Source organism: Oculina patagonica, chromosome 8 (genome assembly GCF_052425735.1).
Source record: "Oculina patagonica isolate OP01 chromosome 8, crgOcupat, whole genome shotgun sequence".
NCBI classification, from domain to species: domain Eukaryota; kingdom Metazoa; phylum Cnidaria; class Anthozoa; order Scleractinia; family Oculinidae; genus Oculina; species Oculina patagonica.
In genome coordinates, this window is record NC_135765.1 from 4,882,298 (window position 1) to 4,910,187 (window position 27,890).

Genomic DNA, 27,890 nt, shown 5'->3' on the forward strand with positions numbered 1-27,890 from the left:
TTTCGAATTTTCCCAACACCTTGAGTTAACATAAATCATAATATAATATTTGTTGCAATCACTTTTTTCCTTATAGTTAATAGCATTGTAATAAATATCTAACAACACGTACCACTTTGAAGTGATAGAAGTAAATTTTGGGTTAGCGACAAAAAAATACAGTAGAACTTTTTCTTACGGACACGTCCACAATTTTTACACTTCTACAGCATTTCGGTCCCAGAGAAACAAGAATTTATACAATCTCCACCTCTGTAATACGGACACCTTAATTCATAATATCAGTAGATTCTCAGCTCTGCTTTCCTGGTGTCTGTATTAATTGAGGTTCGATCTTAGACATCGCACAGTTCGCATAGATCGTAATTTGTTAAATATTTTTACATTAACGAAATCATCTTCAAGAGACATCACGACTTAGGTTCCGTGATCCTATTTTTTATGAACTAAGACGAAAACGAGTTTTCACAAGAAAAAGAGCTTTGTTCCAGTATTACTACCTTAAAATCTCCTAATCAATCACAAAACGTTAAACAAGACAAAACAAGGGTAGCTACTTCTTCACAATAATTATTAATTATAAAGGAATTTTCTAGGCTTATGATATTAATTATAGAAATATATCAATCAGTCAATAAATCAACTTTAATAAATTGATTGATTGACTGACTGACTGACTGACTGACTGATTGATTGATTGATTGATTGATTGACTGATTGATTGATTGATTGATTGATTGATTGATTGATTGATTGTAAATGGTATTTCATAAATTGCACAGTGAATAGTCTCGCTATATACGCATAATGATTATTTAGCTAGCCTAAAGATTGCCACCACCACGGTGTACCAAACCTTTTCTTATGTATCAAACTAATTACTAATGTCAGCTGTTTAACTCGAACTTTGCAGCATTTAGAATATTAAACGATCAGCTATTTTAACGAACAAAAACTTTCCAGAAATCACCGGACGACGCTCCAACACGGTAGTCATCACATTCCAATCTTGAGGCATCCGCAGTCAAATGCCAATGATATAAATTCTGCACAAAAGCAGCGTGGTCGTATAATCTCCCTTGAACTTGGCTATATGCATACCCCCATTTGCCAACTTGAAACGAACCACCTTCAAATCCCCACTTATGGCAAACTCCAACTGTCAGCGAGTCGTCATCATCCATTCTTATAAATGAGCCGCAGGCGTCCGGCTGGACATCCGTCTGACCGCTGAAGTACTGGACTACAGCTTCACCAGTGCTGTTAGCGGCCGTGGTCATGTGGAACGTACGCCCCTGTTGTTTTCTGCAGTGGAATCTCAGTTGAGTGAAAGGCAAGTGTGTTCTCAGCTCTCCCGTGGCGTTTTTCGTGGGAAACGTTTTGTTGTTGTGATAGCTGCTTATTCCACGGTATGATGTCTCAACTGACAGTTCGAAGGGAGATGAGTCATCAATCACAAGGTTGGAGATAAGGAGCCAGCTTCCTGAAACCATGCAACGATCAGCGGTGATTTGACAGAACAAAGGCTTAAGGGGATACGACAAGGCTAACTCAGTTTCGTTTATAATATAGCAACATAAGCAGGTACCGTAAAATTCGGTTATAAGCCCTGGGTATATAATTGGGGGTTGGGGTAGGGGGGGGGGGGGGGGGGGGGGAAAAAAAAGGGGGGGGAAGAAGAGGGGGGGGGGGGGGGGGGGGGGGGGGGTGTACATTTAATATAATAATACGGACGCATTTGCGTTGCAACCACAGTCGAACCCATTTGTAAACAAACGTGACAGATTAAAGTGCAGTGCATGTATATCAAATACTATAACATATGCAAGTTTATTATTCAACAAATGCTCGAGCTACCCATATATGGTCAAAATGTTAACGTTATCCGTCATCCGTACATGACAGATATCCTGCGATATACGTACGTTGTCAAGATTCACCCCAAGACTTTTAATGCGCTGCATAATTACAGTTTTTCTATCTGCAAAATGTGTTTCGTTGACAATTTGTTCAATAATAAAAAAAAATGTCCTGTTCAATCTTGTGATTTAGCCAACCGGCGGACGGCGCAATTTCGCAGGATAAAATTTAAATAGTCAGTCGTAAATAAAATAATATATGAGTTAAGTGTAAATGCGAATTTTGTCGTATGTTAAGGAAATTATACGCAATTATTGGATGAAGTTTCTTTGATATTCAGAATATCAAAACCGCGTGTCAAAGTGTATATCTTTTTATTAAGAAACAAATTTTTCCATCTTTTTTTCAGATATTATTCATCTCTTACCACCGTCAGTTGTCATGTCACAGTAGACTTTTAAAGGGCTTCCGTTCTTCTCGAGGTCCAACCAGTAACTGCCGCTGACCGCTTGTCCTCCTTCACTCGCTTTGATTTCTCCACATGAATCAGCAGGCATCTCGGGAACAGAACCGAGGGGCACTGGGATTGAATGAAATAATTTCATTACAACTAATCTCGTTGCGAAACATTTGTTAGACATTGCGATCTAAATTAAATGTTATTTTCTTTTGCAAATTGTTTTACCTCTGTTTGGGGCCTTCCTCATGTAATATCTGTCTTTGTCCTTAACAAAGTGCCCTGGCCTGGCCTCCTTAGTTCTGTTATTCAACTCGCATATGTCTTGGAAAAAGACGTAGTTATAACTTTGGCATTTGATCTCAGAGTTGCACGCCTCTCTGCAGTCCATTGAAAGCCGTCGAGCCTTGAACGTCTTAAAGGTGTGGCCCTTTAGCATCATTTGATAGATGGAGTAAGTGTCAATTCCGCATTGCTGGCTGGAGATGTTGCGGAACATTAAGGACACCAATAACATTACGGCAATAACTGGCATCGTCTGTAAAATAACATAATAAGTTGATGATGAATTGGAATTGACAAAAATATCTGCTTCAGCGGGGAATACGAATGAGTTAGACAAAATTAGAGGAAAAAACTTTATCCCTTTTGTCAATCGTAATGGACGAAGACAATTCATTAAACCATTCAAAACTGGAAGCAAATACATGTAGCCGGCACGAAGCGCGGGAAAACGTCTGTAAGCTTAGTCATGATTTGATCCCAAGAACACCGCTTTGTAAGACCATTCGGCCACGGTTCCATATTTGACAGAAACGGTTTGAGCCTCTCCGCTGTGTTTTGCTGCAGCTTTAGTCAAAAGAAAACAAGAATAGATTTTGTTTCAAGAATCTTCCAGACAAACGTGTTTGCTTCAGGATGTATATTATAGGGGTCATTATGAACATTAAACTAATCGTTCAAGAGCGCGCTGGACCCCGGATGGAGCGGTCCGGGTTCCAGCTCTGGCCAGGTTCACTGCATTTTGACTTAACTCTCATATGGCCTCTTTTCACCCAGGTGTATAAATAGGTGTCGGTGAATTTAATGCTGGGGGCTAACCCTGCGATGGACTAGCATCCCCTCTTGGTAGAAGTAGAGATACTCCTAGTCGCTTCATGCTATGGAAACCGGGATAAGCTCCGGCCTGATGGGCAACTAGACTAGCTTGCTGACTATATCCTTTATCATGAGAACGATTTCAGCTCCAACTGTAATGCGATTTATGTTTCACAATACATTGGAAATACATTTCGTTTTGTCTCATTATTTCTTTTAAAATAAAACGATTAACTTGAAACTGAAAAAATCATTTTTGCAGTTATTGACTAGGTAAGAGAGAAAAAGAAATTTCGTATTTTGAACAAACAAAATGCTACGCGGTTTTTTTTTTAAAACCTTTATCTCAACTTTTGTACATTTATACCGTCGAGTGTGTCGTATATATCGGGTTTTGTTGAAGGTGTTGATCACAAAAGAAGAGAGAGAAAATTTAAAGCTGAAATTAATAAGAAATAGTGTGTTCAAAAGTTGGCTGACTGCAAATGAAATTAAACGAACAAAGAAGGGATTTTCATCAGGAGAAAACGCAAAAATCGACAGGAAATATAACATCGTCTAAAAAAACCAAAATATTAAAATAACGTATCAAAAGTACGTACCTCCTAAACACGATTTTCAAGATTCACGCGTCAAAAAAATTTTCATCAGTGCTGAACTCACAAAATACTGGGAAATGATGTCATGGATCTGAAGAATATATAGATTACGCGAAGATTTTGTTTTTTACATTGTTCGGATTATATGTCTTTCCGTAAAGCGAGTTAAAAGATGATTTTCTCCAGATTTTTTAACCATTAATAATTTATGCAAAAGTGAGAAAAGTAATATGTTCCGTGTTGTTTTTCTTGTTGTGTTGCCATGGTAGCTATTGTGCAACACGCAGTTTTCCCCGATATTTTCCAAACTTGTGAAGTGTAAAGAAATGTTTAAATATTCTCTATTAGAAACACACCACTTAAATCTACCCTTTATTCTCATATTACAAGATTCAACATCCGGCTATCATCTAAACAAACCGCTCTCTCTCTCTTCAATTATTGATGAGATGTAGAGCTTTTCACTTTGTGTTACGAAAATTAAAGTTCATACTCTGTTTATCTAAAGCTTTGTTTTGAGAATGAATAATGAATTTGTCGAATGAAACTAATTTGATATTGACAAGAAATTGTTTGCGCTCAGGGAGTGCTAATTAAAATTTATTTAAGGTCGCGGGGGATACTTAGCATGAATAAGCGTGAGGCGAAATTTTGCCTCTCCGGCATCTTTAAATTAACGCATATATTTCGGTTGTTATGGGGTGCGATAAAGCTCTAATTTTACAGAGACGACCAAAAGAAATGATGAAAGATTATGAATGTCATTTTTTTGTTTAATAGATTGCACTTAACGGGGTGAAAAAAGCCTCGTAAGTGACAAATTGGGAGATACATGATTTTGTGGCAGAGTTTGCAGATCGATTAGGAGACAACACTCTGTGATCTTGCCATTACTGATCTGTCAATACCTCTAGTGTGTCATAACAGAAGCAGATTTTTTTATTAAAAGCTTGCCAGCAAGTTATGATGGTTTAAATGCGCAAATTTGAATTTAATACCTTTTATAATAAAGTTTCGATATAACACGTGCTCTGATAAGTTAAACGAGCGTACTTTATGAGAGTACAAAGCACCGGAGCTCACAACATCATCCGCAAGACCTGAATTGCTGTTTTGAGCTATTTAACCAAATTCAAACGTGAGCAGTCCCGCACGGGTTCAAAGCGGCTCTCTGATTGGCTGATTCACGAGAACAATAGAAAATTAGTTATTAAAATAAAGACTGTGGTGTCTGTCTGTGGTGATTTCTTTCTTCGTTAGTAGTTCCTCTAATTTACGACAACTGTCAAACGTCCGTTATGGTAGACATCCAGACAAACGCAAAGAAAACGAGCTATTTGTCGACAATAATTAAAACAACAGTTGTGTTTATATATATAAAAACAAATTTCAAGTAATTCCAAGGTCCAACAAGCATACGATAAAAATGCAGCAATCAAATATCGAAATAAACAAAGGTTTCTCAACCTATCGAGTGTTTCGATAAACGGCGCTATAATTAACGGAGGTGGACATAACACTGAACAAGTAAAACAGTGACAGAAAACAACAAATAAGCTGTATGTGTTTTTTAAAGACGCGCTTTATTTTTGTAAACATGTCCAAATAAAAGTATTGAAAATTTACATGGAAAGTGCACTCATTCCGTATGACAATCTCCGGTTATCTCAGGTCTCTCAGCGAAGCAAACCTCGACATCAATCGTAATGCTCACTCTTCTTATCCGTTAAGAGCTTGCTCTTAGTGGAAGCAGGACATTAATCTTTCCAACGTTGTCGGCAGTTCGGGTAATCCTTTTGCTGCCGTAAACACAACTGCATGTTCTTCATTTCAAACTCAACGCAGCAGTTTGAAAAATTTCACCCGCAATCCTTTAGCTCTTTCTTTCGTAATTGTCGTGTCGAAAAGAGCACGTTTTTATCGCTCCAATTCGGAAAGATTTCATTGCACAAAATTATAGCTTTTATAGCTTTTACATCGTAAGTTTTTGACCGAAAAGTTAACTTCGAACCATTCGCACAGTCGAGTCTTCTTTATTTGTTAACTATCTCTTTCTAAAAGAGCTCTTTTAGAATTCTGCTTCTGTTATGACACACTAACAGTATTCCTAGGTTACCTCTTTGCCGTGGCAGGTCATGAAGTTCTGTATCCGCGCTGAATTCTCTGCCACATAATTGTCGGAAAAGTCCAAACTTCCCGAAGGTGTCCCGACCAAAACACAATTCAAAAGAGACATGAAATTATAGTAATTATATAACACGCTTTAATGGTGAGAACAATGCGTTTTCAAAAATGACACGATTGTTTATGAAGATTATTGTGAATACTCAAAATTTGGTCATGCGATGGCCGTGTGTATGTGTCATGTCTAGTCGAGTTTTATAATATTTATAGTTCCGTTCAAGTACCGTTCAACTTAATATATTGAAATTTTTATTCGATCTGCTGCAACATCAAAAGCCGACTGCTAGACTGCTTGTTTTTAATAGTTGTCAGGAAGATAGCTTTGGGCTTTTGGCTACGACGCACAAATAAATAATTGCATCAGAAGTGCAAAAAAAATTGAAAAGGTCTCAAACAATATTCAAAACGTATCGAATTCATTCATCACTGAACCATTTTCCCGCTGTGATCACACCCATTGTAGCAATCAAAAGCAAAAGGCGAGTTCGGCCAAAAGAACCTTCTGAGGACAATTCTAATGCAGAAAAATACTTCAGTTAAACACTTCGAAATATTACTGACTTCACTCCTTGTGAAGGCAGGTGAATCTAACACAATAAATTATGTTTATGCATCACATATTCAAACTGAAGCCAGAAATCATAGCTTTCCGCAGTTAATTACGTTTCTGTGGTGATGTTAAGATGAATAAACGGCTTGTGATGTTGCAGATCAAATTTAATTTTTTTAAAAATTAAAAGTAAAAACTGGCTTATAACACGCAACTCATACGGCCGTCCACAGAAAATAACAGACTCTTCAGGTGCCAAACAGTGTTGTAACATTTATCAGTTCCAAGAGGAATTCTTTGGCTCTACGCTTAAAAGACTGAAATCTTATTTCATCCAGGTTTCACAGGTTAGTCCCACTGGATTTAAAAATTTTCAATTGATGTTACACTAGGAGGAAGAAAAAAAGGGGCCACTTATCCTGTTAGTTTTTTCTTGCCCGAACTACCAGTATGTATGCTTTTGACTCAAAGTATCTAAAACTGTAAACTTTCTCATAATTACTTTTGACACTCAAGTGAAAATCGCTCTAATCACAAGTTTTGCGGTCTCGATTTTTCTAACGCCGTCCAGACAAATGCGTTTTTGTTGATGCGTTTTCACCTATATCGTCCGCACTTCAACGACCAAAAATGCTCATTCACCACCCATCAAGTCAAGTACCAGTAATTTTGCCGTTATCCTACTTTAATATTTAGTAACATTTAGCACAGCAAAACTTAAGAAACAAAGGTGAACTAACCGGTATTTTACAAACTTAAGGAATGTTGACATTCGTCTCGCAGATTCGATTGCAAAGATCTAGAGACGTTTATTCAGTGGTTCATACCTTTTTCCCCGGTTAAATAAACGACTCAGTGAGATTCTTGCAAATGGGCATTCTTAACAATTTCTTGCTAATTTGAATTGAATATTTGTTTCATATATGCACTCAGTGGTCTATCAAGCTCTCTGACTACTTCAATCTATCTCTAAGCAGAAAGTTGAAACCGTCTATTAATAACATTGGCTTTCACTTTACGTTTGCTTCTTCTGCACTTTCTTATTTACGGGCAACTGTGAAAATGATAACACATATCACAGAAATAATTTCTATTTTGCAGGGAATACCATAAATGGCTCGCCAAAAGATTTTCGTTTTCACAGTGCTGTTAAAGGTGTCTTTAATGTTCCGCAACATCTCCAGCCAGCAATGCGGAATTGACACTTACTCAATCTATCAAAAGATGCTTAGGGGACACACCTATAACACGTTTAAGGCTCGGTCGCTTTCGATGCACTGCAGAGAAGCGTGCAACTCTGAGATCAAATGCCAAAGTTATAACTACGTCTTTTTCCAAGACATATGCGAGTTGAATAACAGGACTAAGGAGGCCAGGCCAGAGGACTTTGTTAACGACCGCGACAGATACTACATGAAGAAGGCCCCAAACAGAGGTAATACAACTAGCAAAAGATAAAGGTAAGAAATCATTTTCTGCTAACTTTACTTGTTCAGCAGACTTAATTTCAGGCTTTTCAGGTAAATTCGAAAAGGGATAGATATTCGGTCCTTTTTTTTAATACAGACTCAATGCGACTTGATTTGATAAAACGTTTATTGCTTTGGCAACAAAAACTAATGAGACTATTTCATTGAACCCCAGTGCCCCTCGGCTTCATTCCCGAGCTGCCTGCTGATTCGTGTGCAGAAATCAAGGCGAGTGAAGGAGGACAAGCGGTCAGCGGTGATTACTGGATGGATTCTACGAGATCTGGAAATTCCATTCTTGCTCGCTGTGACATGAAAACAGGAGGTAAGGGCAACTAATCTCAATAAAATAAAAAGTAAGATGCTTAATTTTGGTTCAATTATTCCTCCCTGTGACATGATAAGACAACGTAAGGCAAAGTAATATTGACATATTAGCTGAATAATAATAATAATAATAATAATAATAATAATAATAATAATAATAATAATAATATATGGAATATGTCGTAATAAAGTAATATCAATAATAAGAAGAAAAAGAAGAAGAAGAAGAAGAAGAAGCTAAAAGTCAATTAAAAGTAACTAACATAATTTTACTTCATATTTTTGTAGCTACCGACTATTGCATCAATCATCAATGTCAAAACAATGCGACCTGTATTAACAGTCACATGAACTACACGTGTTCGTGTAATTCATCGGGATGGACTGGAAACTACTGCGAAAAAGGTAAATGTCGCTGACTTCAATGAACCCTTGTTAGCTAACATTTAGCAGGGGATTCTGAGACTAAAAAATAAATCATGAAATTATTAATATAGAAGTCGCGATTCGCGAATTTTTTACGAAAAGAAAGACAGTGTTCTTTCTATCTGCTTGTGCAGCTTTTGCTGTTTTTAAAGTTGAATGCTCTTTTTTTTTTTAGTGAACAATAATTCCAAGCAAGTCAAAAGGAAAAAAAAAAAAACCCAGCCACATTCAAATCACTAAACATTTTAATACAATAAAATGAAGTAAAATTCGGTTTTCCAAGCACTTAATTACAAATTCTTTATTCGTGAGCCAGAAACAAAATGGTGAAAAACCTAAGGAAAATAATGTTTTTTTACCACTCTTGTCGTAAGGAATATGTTAGTTTCAACTGTCACACATTCGTATCCAAATGTTTCATTTATATAGGAAAGAAGTAAAATCAACTGCTGCTCAGACGTGAAATTATGTGAAGCATATAACATTAATAACCGTCTCATTCACCTGACGCATAACTCGTAACTGTTGTAGACTCATATAGACATTTGATTATTTGCATGGTTCTTTTTAGATGTTAACGAATGCAACGATGGCCTTCATGGTTGCCATAGCAATGCCACTTGTAACAACACAAAAGGATCCTACAACTGTACCTGCAAACCAGGATTCCATGGTAACGGCAAAAACATCTGCGAAGGTGAGTCAGCAATACTTCACATTTAGAATACTTTCGTTTTAGCTAAGAAATAGAAAAAAAAAACGCGCGTGTTTAACGTAGTCTAATGCAAACAGGACAGACAGTTTGGGAAATTCGAAAGTGTAAATGCTATCGAAATTCTTCCAAACTTCTCGGCCGTTTCATCAGGCCGGCAAACAACTGCAAGAAACGACCGTTTTCTAATTCTTTCTTTTTCAGTTAGTAGAAACTCAGTCGTGTTCTTTTGAAAAGCGGCGAATCTGATCGGTTCTCCCATTGTTTCCTTTTCGCTCATTGAACATGATCGCGTGCGCGTTTCTCTTCAGAGCCAGAGACGAATTATCTCGATTTGTGAGTGAAAAGTATATAAAACTGTACGTATGTTTCCGAGTGCGATCCTTTAGAGTTTCTACTAAAATAATAAGACTACTCACCATTGTTTCTATGATCGATAGTCAACGAGGCGAAGCCAACTTGACTATCGCTCAAAGAAAACGAGGGCGAGTAAAGTCAACAAAATGCAGTGATACGTCAAAACCGTGATATAGCCTCGTATAAAATGATTAAACGTGACGGAGCGGTGACGATTAAACGTGATGAGAGCGCGCGTTGCAGGGTAAAATCGTTTGAAAAACGCAATTAAAAAATAAACCAACCAGCCAACAAACAACTCCGTCTATAAGAAGATGCTTGCCCGTTCTTGTAAACATCTATCGTACTTTTTGGTGTGCAATTTAACTCACTATCGCTCTACATATGATTTGAAATCAAAGGGAGCTCTAAAAGCCTAAATCAAGCTTTTTATATTCAGGAAAGCAAATTCTACGGCAAAATAACCTTAATCAGTTTTTGTGTCAGAGTGTATATATTGACTTAAACACGAAAGGTGATTTAACATTAAAACAAACTTATCTGTTTTTGGTAAAGTTTTGTTCCAGTGTCCACCCTCTTGGATCGCTTTTGAAGAGTCATGCTACAGACTTTTCTCAGACAAAAAAGATTGGAACGACGCCAAAGCATTCTGCGACGCAAGCGGTACCCAGTTGGTGAAGATCAAATCTGCTGACGAAAACGATTTCGTTAATCAAGAGTTTCTACCAGACGGGGCAAGTTACTGGATTGGACTAACGGATGCTGTAACTGAAGGTGACTGGAAGTGGTCTGACGGAAGTAAATTGGCCTGGTACACTAACTGGGTGACTGGAGAACCAAATAATTACAATAACCAGGATTGTGTTGCAATAGCAAAGGGAGATTTCGACGATAAGTATTTTGATGGAGAGTGGCACGACGCTGAATGTACCAAAACTAGAGAGTATATTTACCAGTTTGTTTCTGCTAAAGTTCTGTTCCAGTGCCAACCCTCGTGGACCGCTTTTGAAGGCTCATGCTACATACTTTTCACAGACAAAAAGGACTGGAACAATGCCAAAGCATTCTGCAATGCTAACGGTGCCCAGTTGGTGAAGATCGAATCCGCTGACGAGAACGATTTCGTTAATCAAGAGTTTCTACCAGACAGTTACTGGATTGGACTAACGGACGCTGAAATTGAAGGTGACTGGAAGTGGTCTGACGGAAGTATATTGACTGCGTACACCAACTGGATGTCTGAAGAACCAAATAATTACAATAACCAAGATTGTGTTGCAATAGCAAATGATGGAGAGTGGCACGATGCTGAATGTACTAAGGTTAGAGAGTATATTTGCGAAATGTAATTCATATTTAGTGACTAAAGAAAACAAACAGGGAACTTTACGTTCCCATTTTTTGTTTCATTGTTTGAAATTTCAAGTCAATAAACTTGGCTAAAGAGCGTTTAAAGGAGCTGCATTTGCGATGTACAAAATTACAGCTTAATTAATTACCTTTAAGTTCATTCTTTACTTTCCTGGTTGTTGCCGGAACATTAGCGTAGGAAGCACACATACTCTTGATAGATTCGAGAATTTTAACAATGCGATGGACAAGCATCCCATCCAGGGGGAGTATTATTTCTTTAAGTCGCTTCATGCTACTGATTGTAAGAGTTTTACTGTCACGTTAATATTTTATTTATTTGTTTTGGCGTTTTGGTTTTTTTTTTTTTATTTTGACTCCAGTCAATGTATTATTCTCAAATAGTAATATATAAAAAAAAACCGGAATAACACAATTCATGGTAATAAGAGTTTACCCTTGTAGAGTAAGCACTTTAAGGCAGTTTTGTTCTCAATAAGGTTAGCAGACTCATGCACCAATCAATGTTAAGCCCAGGATGGGGAGGCCGGGAAAAGGGAGAGCATTTGAACTTAGCTAAGATTTTCTGTTCAAATGGGGCACTTGGATGGTCAAAACAGTCACTCAACTTCTAGAAAATGGTATTATGAAGTTTACTAGAATGGACAAACGTCGCCACTACAGACAAATCCCTTGCCCATGATCCCCCCCCCCCTCCACCCCCGCCCCCGCGGCTTAACATTGATAAGTGTTTAAGATACTATATATTCTCGCAAATTTAAATCTTTCATGTAGGAAATGTTTTGATACAAACGCACATAGCTTTGTTTAAGCTTAAAGAGGCAGCACTCAAATTTTCGTTGATAACTACTAGTTAATAGTAGATTAATTATGCAAATTAAGTTGCTATGAATTAAGAGGCCGTCTCTGTAACTGCAGTCTGGCTTGAAAAATAAATTTTGCTCATCAAGTCGGTGCGATAAATAAAACATAAATTATAATATAACTGGCTATGGTGTTTGTTTAGTACAGAAGTTGTTAGTTCTTCTTTTAAGTTAGATTTAAGACTTGACATTGGTCGTTACGAGCACTCATACTCAACCTCAAAAATACGAAAAAAAAAAACAATGATCTGATCAAGCGGATTTAGGTTTTAGTATAAGTACATGAAACTGAGTCGTGCAGCGCATTAAGTAATCAGAAAAATATTTTGTTTAAGCCAGATCGACCAGAAAGCTTTTCCAGAGATAGGTTCTTATCTTACCAAGTCTTATACACGAATTTGTAGTGCATATATTAAATTGCACAAAGTAGATTAGATTATACCATATAAAATTGCTGTACAAGATTGCTTCAGTAGTATTCTAGATCAGGTTATTGTGCTACCAAATTCTGTGTCAGAAATCGTACATGTTTTAGTAGTTAGTAGGTTCAAGTCAACATTTAACCCTTATTATGCTCAACCCGGATTTTTACGGGATTTGATGGAATGCCCATTCGGCCACTTGTGACGTCACCAATTTTAACGTCAGCAGATTCTTGTGATATGGAAGTAATACAAGGTGGATAGATCTTTTCACGTAATATATCAAACACGAGAGACAGTGTTTTATTGGGATATCCAAACACCGAGAAGAGAGTTGAAGATACGACGCGCAGCGGAGTATTTTTGACGAAATTCGAGGTGTTTGGATAGCCGATGAAACACTGTCTCGAGTGTTTGATATATCTTCTCAATCGAAACAAAAACTACTGAGTAAACGGAAAAATAAAATCGTAAAAATCTATGCTAATTAAGATCGGGTATCCAAACCACTGTCACGGTTATGATTTTCTTTGTTTTGACCTGATGAATTATTAATGAGTTTGAGAAAGGACTGTCCATTTTGAATATCGAAAGAGCTAATCAAAAAAAAAAAACGTGATCAGTTTTTGGTGCAAATTGATGGTAAAACAGCCTGATATACCTGTACTTGATCATGGTCTCCTTGCCAGGGTTTGCCATTGATAAAGATCAAAACTTTTCAGGCCACAACAAAGGATGTACGAGTAGAAGGTAGAGAGAAGAAAAACGAAAAGGAACGGAGCAAGAAAAAAAAATCGGAACAGTTCCGCAAAAAAGGCCAAATTTTGGCTTATGCGCATGTGCCAAAGTATAATATTGTACATTTATTACAAAACAAATCAATTTAACGGTTAAAAAACGTGTTTTTTGAGTAAATTCAACATATTTTAAAAGGCTTAATAAAATACATCAGATTGTGTGATTGATTGTGAAATTTTTGCTATTTTATTGTTTTGCATTGTTTTAACAGATTTGGTTTAAAGTAGCCCATATACAGGGGATGACTGTATAATTAACAGGTTACGTTTTGTAAGCTATGATTATAAGATGATTGCGTGTTTCATTATTGATCGGTGGTTTTTACATTTGCAACAAAGTAACTTTGCAAAAACAGATATTTATTTAGCTCGAGGTAATGTCATTATATAACAGTAGCTACTTATAACCCTTTACATCTGTGAAAGAACCGAAGTATGAATCTGAATTTTTTGTAATAAAATTTAATCGCAGCTAAGAAATGTTTTAGACAAACAGCAAAATAGAGGAGTTTTCTCAAGATCTTTTATTTGAATTGTCACATACAGTAAGCATTTCATTTCTCCACGGACATGAAAGTCAGCACGACCTTTAATATACGGTATACTAATAAACACTCGTCTCATGATCAGCTTTTATTTCAATAGTCATCATGCAAAGAATAAAAAAATGAATGCACATTCCGTGACTCGAATTTGGACTCATCGAAGGAAAGGGTTAAACTATATAAAGTAAATTAAGTTGTTGCCATTGTTGTATTTAATCTAAAACGTTTAAAAGAACGTTTGTAACTTATCATCTATTTAAAAGTAAACTGATATTACTCTAGTTGTGGTCAGATTGAAAAGAGGGTTTCCTGAGTGGAACTGCTAGCTGTTACTCCCTCCACGTACTGTTAGCAGACCCTTTTTGTGGGGCGCTCAAGGAGAAGGAACCTGGTGTTAGGTATGTAAGGTAGGCTTTGGTACATTGTGCTCCTAAAAGTGGCATATTATGCTACTAGCAGTGCTCAAAATTTTGCCAAATTATGCAAAAATTATGCCAGAATTCCTAAGTTATGCTTCTGTTTTCCGAAATTATGCTCACAAGATGACGTAGATTCTGTACATAGAGGTGCGCAATAACGACACCAAATTATGATGTTTTTCAAATAAACTGTTGTTGTAAATTTATTTGTGTTTTATGGCAGTTTGTTACGGCCGTCAGCTGTCCAAATTAGCTGCTCGCATCTCTGAACCGTTTGTAAAATGCCTCCAACGACTTAACAATCACAATTGTATAGCTAAAACACGCATTGCAAGAACAAACTACCTAAATTTCATTTATTTCCGTAGAAAGTACACCATATTTACTAAATTTTACGAATTTATGCTCCAAAAAGTGCTAAAAATTGCTAATTATGCCGTGGCAGTGCTCGTTTCACAAATTATGCTTTTTAGCTCCAATTATGCCAAAAATTATGCGGGCACAATCTACCAAAGCCTAATGTAAGGAATGGTAGGATGATATGCTAACATTCCTGCAGTAATTACAGTTGAGGCCTTTCGCGTCCTTTCATTGATTCATGTATGAGGGTCAATTGAATTTTCGTTTCCAAAAAACATTCAAAGCCTTCAGTTGGAGGTTTTGCATTTATTGGCCTTATTCGTAGGATAAATGTCACCTGAAATGTACGTCTTGGTAAACAAATGGTACGCGGCACAGTGTGCACTATTGTGTTCAGCGGCTACACGCGCGAGGTTGCTTTACACGAAAAGTCATATCCAAAATTTATGCTATGGTTATTTATTTTAGGATTTCACTGAGTTTAAACATTCTCGAAAAGATTGGTGATAGCCAGATAAGATATTTTGGATGCGGCGAAAATAATGTTAGCAGTAATAACAATGATACGAATGCTGCGGAGTCTGACCACTAATAGACAATTACCCCCTCGCGGGATTGGCCGCTAGGAGGCCTTAGATGGAAGGGGCATCCCGCGTGTAAGTCAGTTACAGTACTAAACCACGGCCAGCACGGATTTGTCTAAACAGGGCGCAAATGTTATAAATACAAAATGACGACGTATGCATCACGCTGGGACTACCTGATAGTTCACTGCATCACGGCGAGCGCGCAAACGGTCGACTTTGTGAGAATCCTAGGTGAGGGAATTTCAAGTTTAATTTGCGCTGGATGGTGCCTGGAGAGGTTCTTCCTTTAGTGGACTATTATATTGGAAGGCTCTGCCCAAAAGGGGTACCTTTTTGAGGCTGTGGGTATATAAAAGGATACGGATTTCACGAGTTGGCGTACATAAAAGGGTAGTCACTTAGGGACCATAGGGCCTTTCAAAAACAAATTACGTATTTTAAAAGGTCATTCAAGCGAAAAAATGAGAAAAAGAGTTGGATTAATTTCTCTGTAGATATGTCAAAGGGGTACCATTTTTCTATCGAAGGTTCATGAAAGGGGTACCTTTTCTGTCATAAATGTTTCATAAAAGGGTTAGATTTTGGGTCTCGGGGAGGAGCGGTATAAGTTGAAATTTATTTGACCCTCAAACTATTTAAGCATTTTAAGCGACGACTCGAACCCGCGTCTCTGAGATGATCAAATTGCTAGAGAAGACCACGTGAGGAGGAAGGAAAGGCAGCATATCCCATGACTTGTGACCCGGGATCCCGGTTCCATAATCCCGATCCCGAGGCTGTGATCCCGATCCCAAGGCTGTGATCCCTGATTCTATATACCTGGTTACGACCCTGATATAAACTAGGTCGTAGGGAAAGCGAGGTAACTGGTCCTTTGAGAACGGAAGACTGAGAAGTGACGCTTCCCTAGTCCCCAAAGGTTTCTTTTTGTCTTGACATCCCAATGATCACATCACAACAAACATAGCGGGCGGCGATGCGATCCAAATTCTAAATTTTCAAGACGATAAATTTCGTTCTTACTTTCGAAACACACCTTTAAAGGGCTCTAAGTGGTGAGAAAATTTATTACAACGATGCGTTTTAGGTAAAATCGGGTTGTGTATTGGTTGTTATAATATCGTGAACTTGTGGGAACCCCCTCTACGGAGTCAGCTAATATAAGAAAGTCCCTGATTTTTATGGGCCGGCTCGCAGATAAGCTGCCATGTGAGTTGACAATTTACTAGCATGTTGGGTTTAAGCAAGAGTTGTAGAGCTATCTTCCAACATTGGTAGAACATTGGTACTATTGTAAATAAAGAAACTTTAAAAAGGAGTGCGAATTAGCTATTTCTGTTGTTGAATATAATAGAACATAATTAAAAATATTGAGTGGACGGACCATGTTTCCGTCAAACACTCACCGGACCAACACTCAGGGTCTTAAAATAACTGAGGAGAATGTGCTGCCTTTGCAGTGACATCTGCAAATGGTTAGACATTCTAGTCTTCTTGGATAAGGACGATAAACCGTAGGCCCAGCCTCCTGCATCTTCAATGTTATAATCAGCAGGGGACGTTAAAGAACCACACACTCATCGCAAAGAGTAGGGCACGAAGTTCCCGGTGTTGTGGTCTGTTCTATTCCATGGGTTGGGTGGTGGGGTGAGATCATACACATGGACGGATAGCGGCTGCCATAGGCGCCTTATATGCTGATGTCCGATCTCATCCCAAAATTCTAATTGTGAAGCGCATTGAGCTTTGTAAATGCGCTATATAAGCACCTATATCATTCATCATTCATTCATTCATCGTCATTAACATTCTCGTCAACGGACAAGTTTTTATGTCTTCTGTGTTTTACAGATTACATTTCGCAAATATACCCTTTCGCTGTATGGCAGACAGTATCGTTCCACTCTCCATCAAAATCAATATAGAAGAAATACCCCTTTCTTATTTCAACACAATCCTCGTTTTCATAATTATTTGGTTCTCCAGACAGCCAGTTAGTGTACCCAGCCAATTTACTTCCATCAGACCACTTCCAGTCACTTTCATTTCGAGCATCCGTCAGTCCAATCCAGTAATGTACCTCGCCTACTAGAAGCTCTTTCTTAATGAAATCGTTTTCGTCAGCGGATTCTATCTTCACCAACTGAGCACCGTTAGCCTCGCATGATGTGTTTGCATTGTCCCAGTCTTTTTCGTCTGAGAAAACTTTGTAGCATGATCCTTGAAAAGCGATCCATGAGGGTGGGCACTGGAACAGAACTTCAACAGAAACAGACTGGGTTTTTTTAATAAATTCGTAAAAACATAATTAATGTTTAAGCTAAGATATTCAGGCACATAAACTGGTCAAGGTAATCTTGCCGCGTAAAATTTGCTTCCTCGAATATTGAACAGTTTATGTGGGTTTAGACTTTTGCCACCCTTAAATTTCAAGCATATAGGGGGCGAGAGATAAGAAAGAGAAAAAGAACGAACGGAGGGACGTGACGGACGGACGGACGAAATGAATACGCAACAATTTTGAATTACCTAGCTGAAACTGAAGAATTCGAAATGTGTAATCCTGCTGACTCACCTTCGCAGCTGTTTCTCCCGTCTCCGTGAAATCCTGGTTTGCAGGTACAGTTGTAGGAGCCTATTTTGTTGTTACAAGTGGCATTGCTATGGCAACCATGAAGGCCATCTTTGCATTCATTGACATCTAAATGACAAGGGTGAAAGACTTAAAGCGGCCTTCACATGACAAACTTAAGTTGGCAAACTCATGTTGGCAAACTCAAGTTGGTGTGTGTATGAACGAAACAACAACAGTTCGCAAACAAGTTGGCAAACTGTTGGCGAGAATAGAGACAACTTATATTTGTTGCCAGCAGCTGCCCAACTTGTTTGCCGTTGTTGCATCGTTCACACACTCCGACTTGAGTTTGCTAATACGAGTTGGCCAATAGTTTGTCGTGTGAAGGCCACTTTAGCGTTATTCAGAGTCACATCATGTTACAAATGAAGGCCGGCTGATGAGGTGCTACGCTTTTCAGATCTCTTGCAATGGCAATTGTATTATCACTGTCACTGACCTTTGCAGCTGTTTTTTTTTTTTTCATCTTCCTGAAATCCTGGCTTGCAAATACAGCTGTAGGAGCCCTTTGTGTTTTTTACAAGTAGCATTGCCATGGCAACCATGAATACCATCCCTGCATTCATCGATATGGTAGGTAGGTAGGTAGGTAGGTAGGTAGGTAAGACTTTATTTAATGTAAAATACGAAATAATTTACAACAAAATGCTAAAATAAGTCATCATTTACTATAAAAAAAAACATTTCTAATTGTTATATGGTTACAAAGGGTTAAAACTGGACAAACACTTACAAACGTCACAAACATACTACGAATAACAAGAGTAAATTTAAAAATTTAAAAACATCAAAAGCTTATGTCGAACAATCCCATAGTTTTCTGATAGATATCCAAAGAACAAGGTACTAGCATATTACAAGTACAAATCTCTTTTAATATGAATCTAGAAGTAATCAAATTTTAAAGTAATTACAGTGGAACCCCGATATAACGATATGCCAAGGGAGCAGTAAAATAGTATCGTTATATCGAAGAATCGTTATATCGAAACTCCCGATATAACGATATGGCCGTAAAATAACCGAAAATATCGTTATATCGGGGTAAACCTAACAAGTACTTTTTACTGCATATTAGAGGAGGGTAAAGAGAATAACTTTGATAAGAAGGCACAGTATCATTCGCATATCATCGTACAAAGTTGTTTTTAGAAACATTAGAGATGACTCGATTACCGTAATGTTATTGCATTAAATTCGATGTTTTGCAAATAAAATGTGACTGTGTACTGATAATATCGTTATATCGAGAATACCGTTATATCAAAGATCGTTTTATCGGGGTTCAGTCCCATACATTTTACTGTAACTTTTGCTGGGACATAGAATATTCATCGTTTTATCGGGAATATCGTTATATCGAGGATCGTTATATCGGGGTTCTGTCCCATACATTTTACTGTAACTTTTGCTGGGACATAGAGAATATTCATCGCTATATCGGGAATATCGTTATATCGAGGATCGTTATATCGGGGTTCCACTGTTGTTTGATTACGTAATTCAGGTTACCTTCACAGTTGTTTCCAGCAAATCCTGTCAGACATGCGCATAAGTGTGTGTCATTTTCAAAGTCCGAGCGGCAGCGGGCATTCACAGGACACTTAGCTTTTGCACAGGGATTCTGTTATCGTTAAATTGAGAAAAAAATCATGTTTAGTACTAATTGCTACTTTTTAGCAACAACTAATATAAAAAAGAAAATTTTATTATGAGTAAAAAAAATGGTCCGTCTCATGATACGTAAATTTAATTGACAGCCGCCCTAGATAAGCTCTTTACTTGAGTTATTTCGTGTGCCCTTTCGTGTGCCCTTAGTTAACAAATAATAATTTTAAAATAATTTGTTTGTTTTCTTCGTGGTACAAATAGACTGTTGTTGCTATTACGTTAAGTATGAACTAAGAAGAAATCACGTTTTTCATGCACTTCTCATGCACGTTTATCATTTAAAATTGTCAAACACTTTAAACGCGAGCCTCTACCCTAGGGAAATTGCGCAATGCAAGCTCTCCCAACATACTTTAATAACTTACTACTCTCCACAAAAGGATTGTCATTTGATAACGCCTTTGACTTTGACCAACGATAAAATTTCGTGGTTTACCTGGGTTTCACCATACAGAAATCCTTGTTTTGTTATCCAGTCTAGTGGATCTCTGATAGCATCAGAATCACTTAGCTCGCACACGTAACCACCGCCCTCCTTAGGACCAAAGTTGTATGACTCGCACTTGACTTCTATGAAACATTGTATTTTACATACTTCCTCTGACGTCACTGTCGGGGTACTTATCACGTGATTAATAAGTGCCTTGTCTTCAACTGGTTTCACAAATTTCTTTTTTATACATGGAACTTCTGTTTTTACAAATAACAAGAGAAGGTCATCAGCTTTAAATTTTCTTCAATTCTGACAAAAATAATATAAAATAAAATGTAGCGCTATATATACGTCTGACCGCAAACAGTGTGCTGTGTTGTTTATCGTGATTTGAACAGTTGTGTGTGGCGATAATAATCAGACATACTAATCCAATTTCCCTTTTGACTAGAAAGTACTGTATGCAGCATCGACGTGTAAGCTAAAGTGCAGTTTATTTATTTGCTCCTTTCATTATTTGAAAGAAAACACTTTGATATATAGTAAAAGAGTTATTACGTTAAAAAATTCGAATTAATAAGTTGACACTGGCTAAAAATATTGTTTTTGGACGTTTCGGCCACTACTGTTGCCTTCTTCAGCAAGATAAAAATGCAAATGTTCAACGGCGTCCTGTTAAAATATGTAACGAATGTGTGATAAAAACTAAATGAACTTTCCGAGTGCAACAAAAGTCTCTAGAGCATTCTTAATGAGTCTATGAATTCTTAATGCTATTGTAAACGTTTGGTAGCGCTATGTGTTCGTTTATAGCGTTCCTAACTCGCACAGAATGCTAAGCTTCAACAATTAGTCGTTGTTTCCACACCGTTGACCTGTCAACAATTTCGACGCTCTCCAAATCTATTTGATGGTCGTTAAGCATATGGTGTTTTGCCAACAAAGAGTTTTTATCCAATGTTGCGATGGCCTTCGCGTGTTCTTTCATACGTGTTTTAAGCGCGCGTGATGTCTGACCAACATAACCAAAAGAAAGGATCGAGAAAGAGGATACCAGAGGAATTGTATATAAGATCAAGTGTAACGATTGCGACTGTGTTTATTTTTCACAGACAGGTCATCGCAGCTTTTGCGTAATCTGAATTCTTTTTGGCATATTTGATTAAAAACTATCGTTCTTGTTTGATTTTTTCCAGCCTGTACAGTGTACACCGGGTTTACTGTCAATACTCCACACTATTGTTTTATCCAGGGACTTTCGTCACTGAATCGCAGTTGTTTTAAATATGTGATCGTGGCTTCACAGAATTAGTACTGAGCGTAATTGGCGACTTCACCATACTATGTTATGCTGAAAATTTAACTTGATACCCGGTACACCATTGTATGCACTTCGGTTTAAACGAAGTCCTGAACTTTCTTTACAGTGCTTTAACGCGATAGTGTTTGAAAAATCTCTCATTTTGAACAGAAAAATGCTAAAATCTAAAATCTTTACTTCAACTCGGAAGTAAGTTTACGATAAAATAACAGAATATTTATTGTTTTAAACACTAAGAAAAACAGGTGTTTCCAAATGTTGAAACGTATGACTTTGCGAATAAAATTTATTAAAAATATAAATTTAACAGCACAGCAAAAGATACTGATCATGACTGGCACATATTTTGAAGAACACTTTAAAAATACATACCTCCTAAAACACAATTTTCATGATGACATGTCAAAAACATGACCAGCACTAATCCAAAGTGGAAACAAGTCATGGATTTGTCGAATACATAGACTGGACGATGATTTTTTTTTCTATTTGTCGCGTCTTTCTCTTCTTGATGTTAAAAGGCGATTCTATCGCGATTTTAAAGCCGTTAATTATTGATTCATCATTCAGACTGTTCGGAAAAGCAATACGCACCGTGAGTTTGCCTTGTTGTGTGAGCCCAAATAAACATTGGCATTGTTACATAGAATCTTCCCTCGAACGTCCAGACCTATAAAATGAAAAACAATTAACATGGATCGTCTTGCTAACTAAATAAATAAAATACACTATGAATCTCTTTATCGATCACGACATTCAAATTGATAAGGTATTTTAAAATATTCAATATCTCTATCAAATTCAGAAATGCTCTCTTTAATCATTGATGTACTCAAAACTAAAGTTTATATATGATGTTTATGTTTTGATTTGACTAAGGAAGATGAATTGGCTGAACCGAACTGTGGTTAGAGGTCATCAAAATTTAACTGATTTTTTCCTTACCGTGGAGACGATAAAACCAAACACGGAATTGTCTGGTTAGTCTGATTTACGGTAAATGTCATCCCAGAGGGCAAAAGGGATGCTCCTTTAAGGATAAAATGTTTTGCTCTCGCACTATTTGCGTTTCTTTCACTGGCCGTCGTACCGTTAGCATCACTCAAAGAAACTAACTGCAGTGTTTTAATTCAGGCAAGTAACTTTTCCATTTTCTCACCATTCAATTTTCCTTTTATCCCCGCTTTTTTGTTTGAGTGCTTACTTTTTACGTTTTCACATGCAGTAGTACGTCGCCGCGGCAACGTGCGTCTTGACAATTAGTCACTTCTTTTTATCATACCTTTCTTCATAATATACCTGAAGACAGAATGTTGAACATTTTGAAAATTTTCTCGAACAAACGCCGTCTCGAATGGAATCTTTTAATCAGAAGGCTGCATTGAAAACACGCATAACTTATACTTAAATCACTAGTAAAACTGTGAAGCGGCCGTGTTAAATTTTTGCAGTTCAACAAATTTAAGTATCTTAGCTTATATTGCCACCAGTTAAATAAAAGGCCATTTTTCTTCTTTTCAAATTTATGTTTCAAAGAAAATGTTTAAGAAAATGATATTCGTGTGGTATCCTTTGTCGCTGTATTGTCTTCTGTCTTTTTGGTTACTTAATTTCTCCAAGTTCCCTCACTCCTGCAGTCGGCAGGCAATTAATTTTAGTAAAAGACACTTGGTTAGCTCTTTACATTTTAATCCTTTAGCAGTTTATATATCGACAGACAGACAAAATTAATACCTTAAACATTTCTCAATTCTTCGTCTTCCAGCACCAGCGTAAAGTTTGGGTTTATATAGTAACTAGATTTTTTTACCATGCAGATCACGCGTTGAATCTCGGTTGCTTAAAAATACGCAAAAAATTCTGAGCTTTGCGACCTTTCTTCTTTAATTAAAAAAAAAACTTGAATAGGAAAGCTTCAGTTTAAAGATTTCACTATAATAGAAAATTAATTTGAATTTTAGTTAGCACTCACTGAGCGCTTACAATATTGTCAATATAAAAAAAATCAAATAATTTGCAAATTCATTGTATTGATAGTTACTTTCAAAACAAAGTGTCAGTTAAACAGAGTTGACTTAAAGTGGAAAAGCTCCACATTTGCACATCAATAATTGAAGAGAGAGCAGTTTGTTTAGACCATAGAGATACTGGATCTTGTAACATGCCAGTTCTCTATAGCATCGTGAATGAAGAAGAGGTTTTAGAGTGTTCTTTCGAAAATATAGGAAGACTTTTTATGATAAATTTCTTTTTACACTTCATAAGTTTGAAAAATATCCAGGAAAAATTGCTTGTTACACTTAGTCACCATGACAACACAACAAAGCAAACATTACTATTCTGCATGCTGCATAAAGTATTGATGGTTTTGAAAATCTAGGGAAAATCGTTTAACTCCACGGAAAGAATAACTCGACCAACATCAAATCATTGTCCAGTCTGTGCATGCTGTGTATTCAACAAATCCATGACATGTTTCCAGTACTTTGCGGGTTCAGCAATAGCTAAGTCAAGTTTTTCTGACGCGTCATTTTGAAAATTGTGTTTAAGGAGGTACGTTCTTTTAAACGTTTTTCTTGATGTGCGCCAGTCAGTTCGTTCGTGCTGTTGAATATTTCTTCTTTGTTAGATTTTATTTGCAAAGTCAGTTAGGTTTTTAAATGCACTTTTTCTTAGTGACTTAGCACCAAACATTCTATTTTTTTTTAAAGTAAAATGTTTTTGAAGCGTTCTCTGGTTAAAAATTTGTAAAAATATAAGCTTTCGGCTGCCAAACTACAGCCTTTAACGAATGATAAAAAAGACGCGAATGAATAAATATATAGGGTAAAAATGTGTGAAAAAATTACAGAATAAAAATGCGTAAAAAGGTGACAAGAAAAATAGTGAGAATTTGATAATAAAAGAGAACTATTTTAAAAGAATAGAATATTGTGGAGGTAATGACCTAGCATTGTTGTCCGCTTCAGTTGTCATGGCAGTGTGCCATGACTCAAGAGTTTTTCGCACGCGATAGTCTCCTTTGTCGATGACTCTTGCATTTTTGAAATCAATTTGATGGTCGTTCATCCATGCATGGTTTGCAATGTTCGATCCTTTGTTGCAATGTTTAACGTTTCTGATGTGTTCTTTTCTTCGCGTCTGTAGACATCTGCCGGTTTCTCCAATGTAGCTCCAACTACAGTCGTTGCAAGGAATCTTGTAAACCACATTTGTTTGAAGGTGGCTGGGAGGTCTGAATTTTGGTGAAGGGAACTCTTGGTGAAGGGTTCTGTGGGGTCTGGTGACGACACGAATTCCATTGTTTTGAAGCAATCTTTTTAGCGGTTCGGTGAGGCCATTGATATAGGGCAAGCAAGCCAAGTCAAATGTTTCTGATGGCTCGACCCACTTAAAAAACAAACCAACAAGTTCCTCTGGAGAGGGAGTTGTTTCTGTAGTGCGTTTTTTCTTTAGGATGTTGGGGATAATTGATTGGGGGTAGCCATTCGCTTTTAAAGCATCAGAGATATGTTTGACTTCTTTCGATTTTGCGTCTGCGGTGCTTGGAAGGTTGCACGCGCGGTTTAGAAGAGTGGAAGCTGTGCTGATTTTGTGTTTTTTCTCATGATGCGAGTTAAAGTCTAAATACCTGTCTGTGTGTGTAGGTTTTCTGTATACTTCGATGGTAATTTTCGATGGTAAAAATGGCAAAATTACTGAAAATGCAATATGCCTTATAATTCTAAAAGAAACAATTTAAAAAAACCTTTCATATTGTACATTAGTGCATCACTGCTGAAATTATTCATTTTGCAGAAGATGCCAGTTATCGCCGTACTGTTATTGGTATCTTTAATGTGTCACAACATCTCCAGCCAGCAATGCGGAATCGACACTTACTCCATCTATCAAATGTTGCTTAAGGGCCACACGTTTAAGACGTTCAAGGCTCGGCCGCTTTCGATGGACTGCAGAGAGGCGTGCAACTCTGACGTCAGATGTCAAAGTTATAACTACGTATTTTTCAAAGACATATGCGAGTTGAATAACAGGACTAAGGAGGCCAGGCCAGAGGACTTTGTCAACGACCGCGACAGATATTACATGAGGAAGGCTCCAAACAGAGGTAATACAACTTGAAAAAGATAATGAAAAATCATTTCTATCCAACATTACTGATTGAAATCGCAATGTTGAACAATTTTTGCAGTCTAGTAAAGCAACCCTTGCTTTGGCTACGATAACAACTTATAATGAGTTTATCTCATTCAATTTCAGTGCCTCTCGGTTCTATTCCCGAGCTGCCTGCTGATTCATGCAAAGAGATCAAGGCGAGTGAAGGAGCACAAGCGGTCAGCGGTTATTACTGGTTGGACCTCGAAAGGAACGGAAACCCTCTAAAAGTCTTTTGTGACATGACAACTGACGGTGGTGGGTGTTTGATAATTCCTTAATTAACTAGAGAAGTGATTTTTGCTTTTAAACATGGTAGGATACAGAAGTACATGGCCCTTGACTTGACACATTAATCTCATGAATTCATTGATGGCTAATAACATCCTCACTTCGGAGCTTCTGCCGGAGAGAATTCTAATAAGATGATATAATTATCAGATTGTTCGCTTTCAATCTCAATGAGGTGATAGTGATAGTGATCATTTAGTCTATCGCCTCATTAACCATTACCTCATGAAAATTTCGGGCTCAAAATCTAATTGTTTAAAATAAATATAAAAATTATATCCTGAAAGTAAGTTGGCATTTGAATTCGCACAATTATTATTATTTTTTTAGTACGACTGGCCACTAGTTGCATATGTTGTATTTTAATATGCATACAATTCCTCTAATTACCGTACCCAAATTCGCAAGTATATCCTACGATATCAAGTCACTGACGTGATATGCCACCATATCATTCGAGTATCATGGTCACTTTGAAGTAAAGTAGTGTTACTGTACGATGAATTGAAAAGAGGTTTTACCAATAAAACAGAACTTCGTAATTTAAATTTAGCGGTGTTTAGCGGTCGTAAAAAGAGAAAATCTTTCATGCCAAAACTAAACTTGAGCGCGCTCGCCAATTGCGCGATGTTTGCCGACGAGTACTGAGACATTCGGACTGAAAAAATGGAGTCGGAATTTCCAAATTGTTCGCTTAATTTTGATTTTGAAAATTTAGAGAACCCTTAACAAACGAGTGGAAAAAAAGACAGAAGAGGAACTTGGTACAAGTGTTGAAGACCAAGCCAACACAATTTGCAGTACGTACCTTGCAAGCATGGCTTCAACAGAGCGATAAATATAACCGGATTTTTGACTGAATTTGGGTACGGTAAATAACTAATCGTACCTTTTTGGTACGCTTCGGCTGCATATCAGGCTCGTTTAGTCTCGCCATGGGTATTTTGGCTCGACTGCGTCTCGCCAAAATACGAATCATAGCTCCACCAAACCTGCCTGATATGCCACCGAAGCATAAAAAAAGGTGCGATTAGGTATAAAAACTATCCCATATATGGTATGTATTTCATGCATACTAGTTTTAGGATTAAGATTGAATTGCCGTGTATAATCAAAACATATTTTAGCCTCGCTGTATTCCCTGAAGCCTTTGTTTTGTCAAATAACCGCTGATTCTTGCTTTATTTCAGGAGGCTGGCTCCTTGTCTCCAACGTGGTGATTGATGGTTCGTCTCCCTTCCAACTGTCAGTTGAGACAACATTCCGTGGAATAAGCAGCTATCATAATAACAACACCTTTCTTACGAAGAGCGCCATGAATGAGCTAATAACACGCATGCCTTTTACTCAACTGAGATTCCACTGCAGTAAACAACATCATGGACGGACGTTCCACGTGACCACGGCCGCTAACAGCACTGGTGAAGCTGTAGTCCAGTTCTTTAGCGGTCAGACGGATGTCCAGCCCGACGCCTGTGGCTCATTTGAAAGAATGGATAATGACGACTCGCTGTTAGCCGGAATGTGTCATAAATGGTATTACGTTGGCAAATGGGGGAATGGTAGAGATCAAGAGAGATTATACGATCACGCTGTTTTTGTGGCAGTTCAGTATCATTGGCTGTTGGTTGAGGATGGCTCAAGATTGGAATGTGATGACTACCAAGTTGGAGTGTCTTCCGGTGATTTCTGGAAAGTCTTCGTTCGTTAAAAAGAAACTGATTGCTTACTACAGTAGTTTACATGCTACAAATCTATACAACTAGTGGTAATGTATACATCAAAAAGTGATGACAATCGTTAGATAGTTACATCGTCATGCGGATGTAACAAGCGTATTAAATCATAATATTTGCACCAATTGAGGAATAAGTATTACGATATCTCTATATTAGCATGATAAGACTACAAGCTTTACAACGATAAATTGGAAAGAAGTATAGGTTACACAAAGTAAATTTAGCTTTGTTTCATAGAATAC

General features: G+C 37.4%; 2 protein-coding genes across 2 annotated transcripts; one reads left to right on the forward strand and one right to left on the reverse strand.

Moving 5' to 3' along the window:
* Positions 1-928: 928 nt before the first annotated feature.
* Positions 929-19,685, reverse strand: LOC144663450 (uncharacterized). Its single transcript, XM_078524408.1, has 5 exons — positions 19,551-19,685; positions 17,975-18,104; positions 2,546-2,855; positions 2,288-2,440; positions 929-1,483 (listed from the first exon to the last, which is right to left on the reverse strand). The coding sequence occupies exons 3-5, from the start codon at positions 2,850-2,852 to the stop codon at positions 942-944; spliced, it is 1,002 nt and encodes a 333-aa protein (XP_078380534.1). The 5' UTR covers positions 2,853-2,855; positions 17,975-18,104; positions 19,551-19,685; the 3' UTR covers positions 929-941.
* LOC144663430 (uncharacterized) lies at positions 7,862-27,845 on the forward strand. The gene is made up of 5 exons (XM_078524375.1): positions 7,862-8,183; positions 8,393-8,542; positions 9,542-9,667; positions 25,724-25,876; positions 27,100-27,845. The coding sequence occupies exons 1-5, from the start codon at positions 7,862-7,864 to the stop codon at positions 27,618-27,620; spliced, it is 1,272 nt and encodes a 423-aa protein (XP_078380501.1). The 3' UTR covers positions 27,621-27,845.
* The last annotated feature ends 45 nt before the right edge of the window (positions 27,846-27,890 follow it).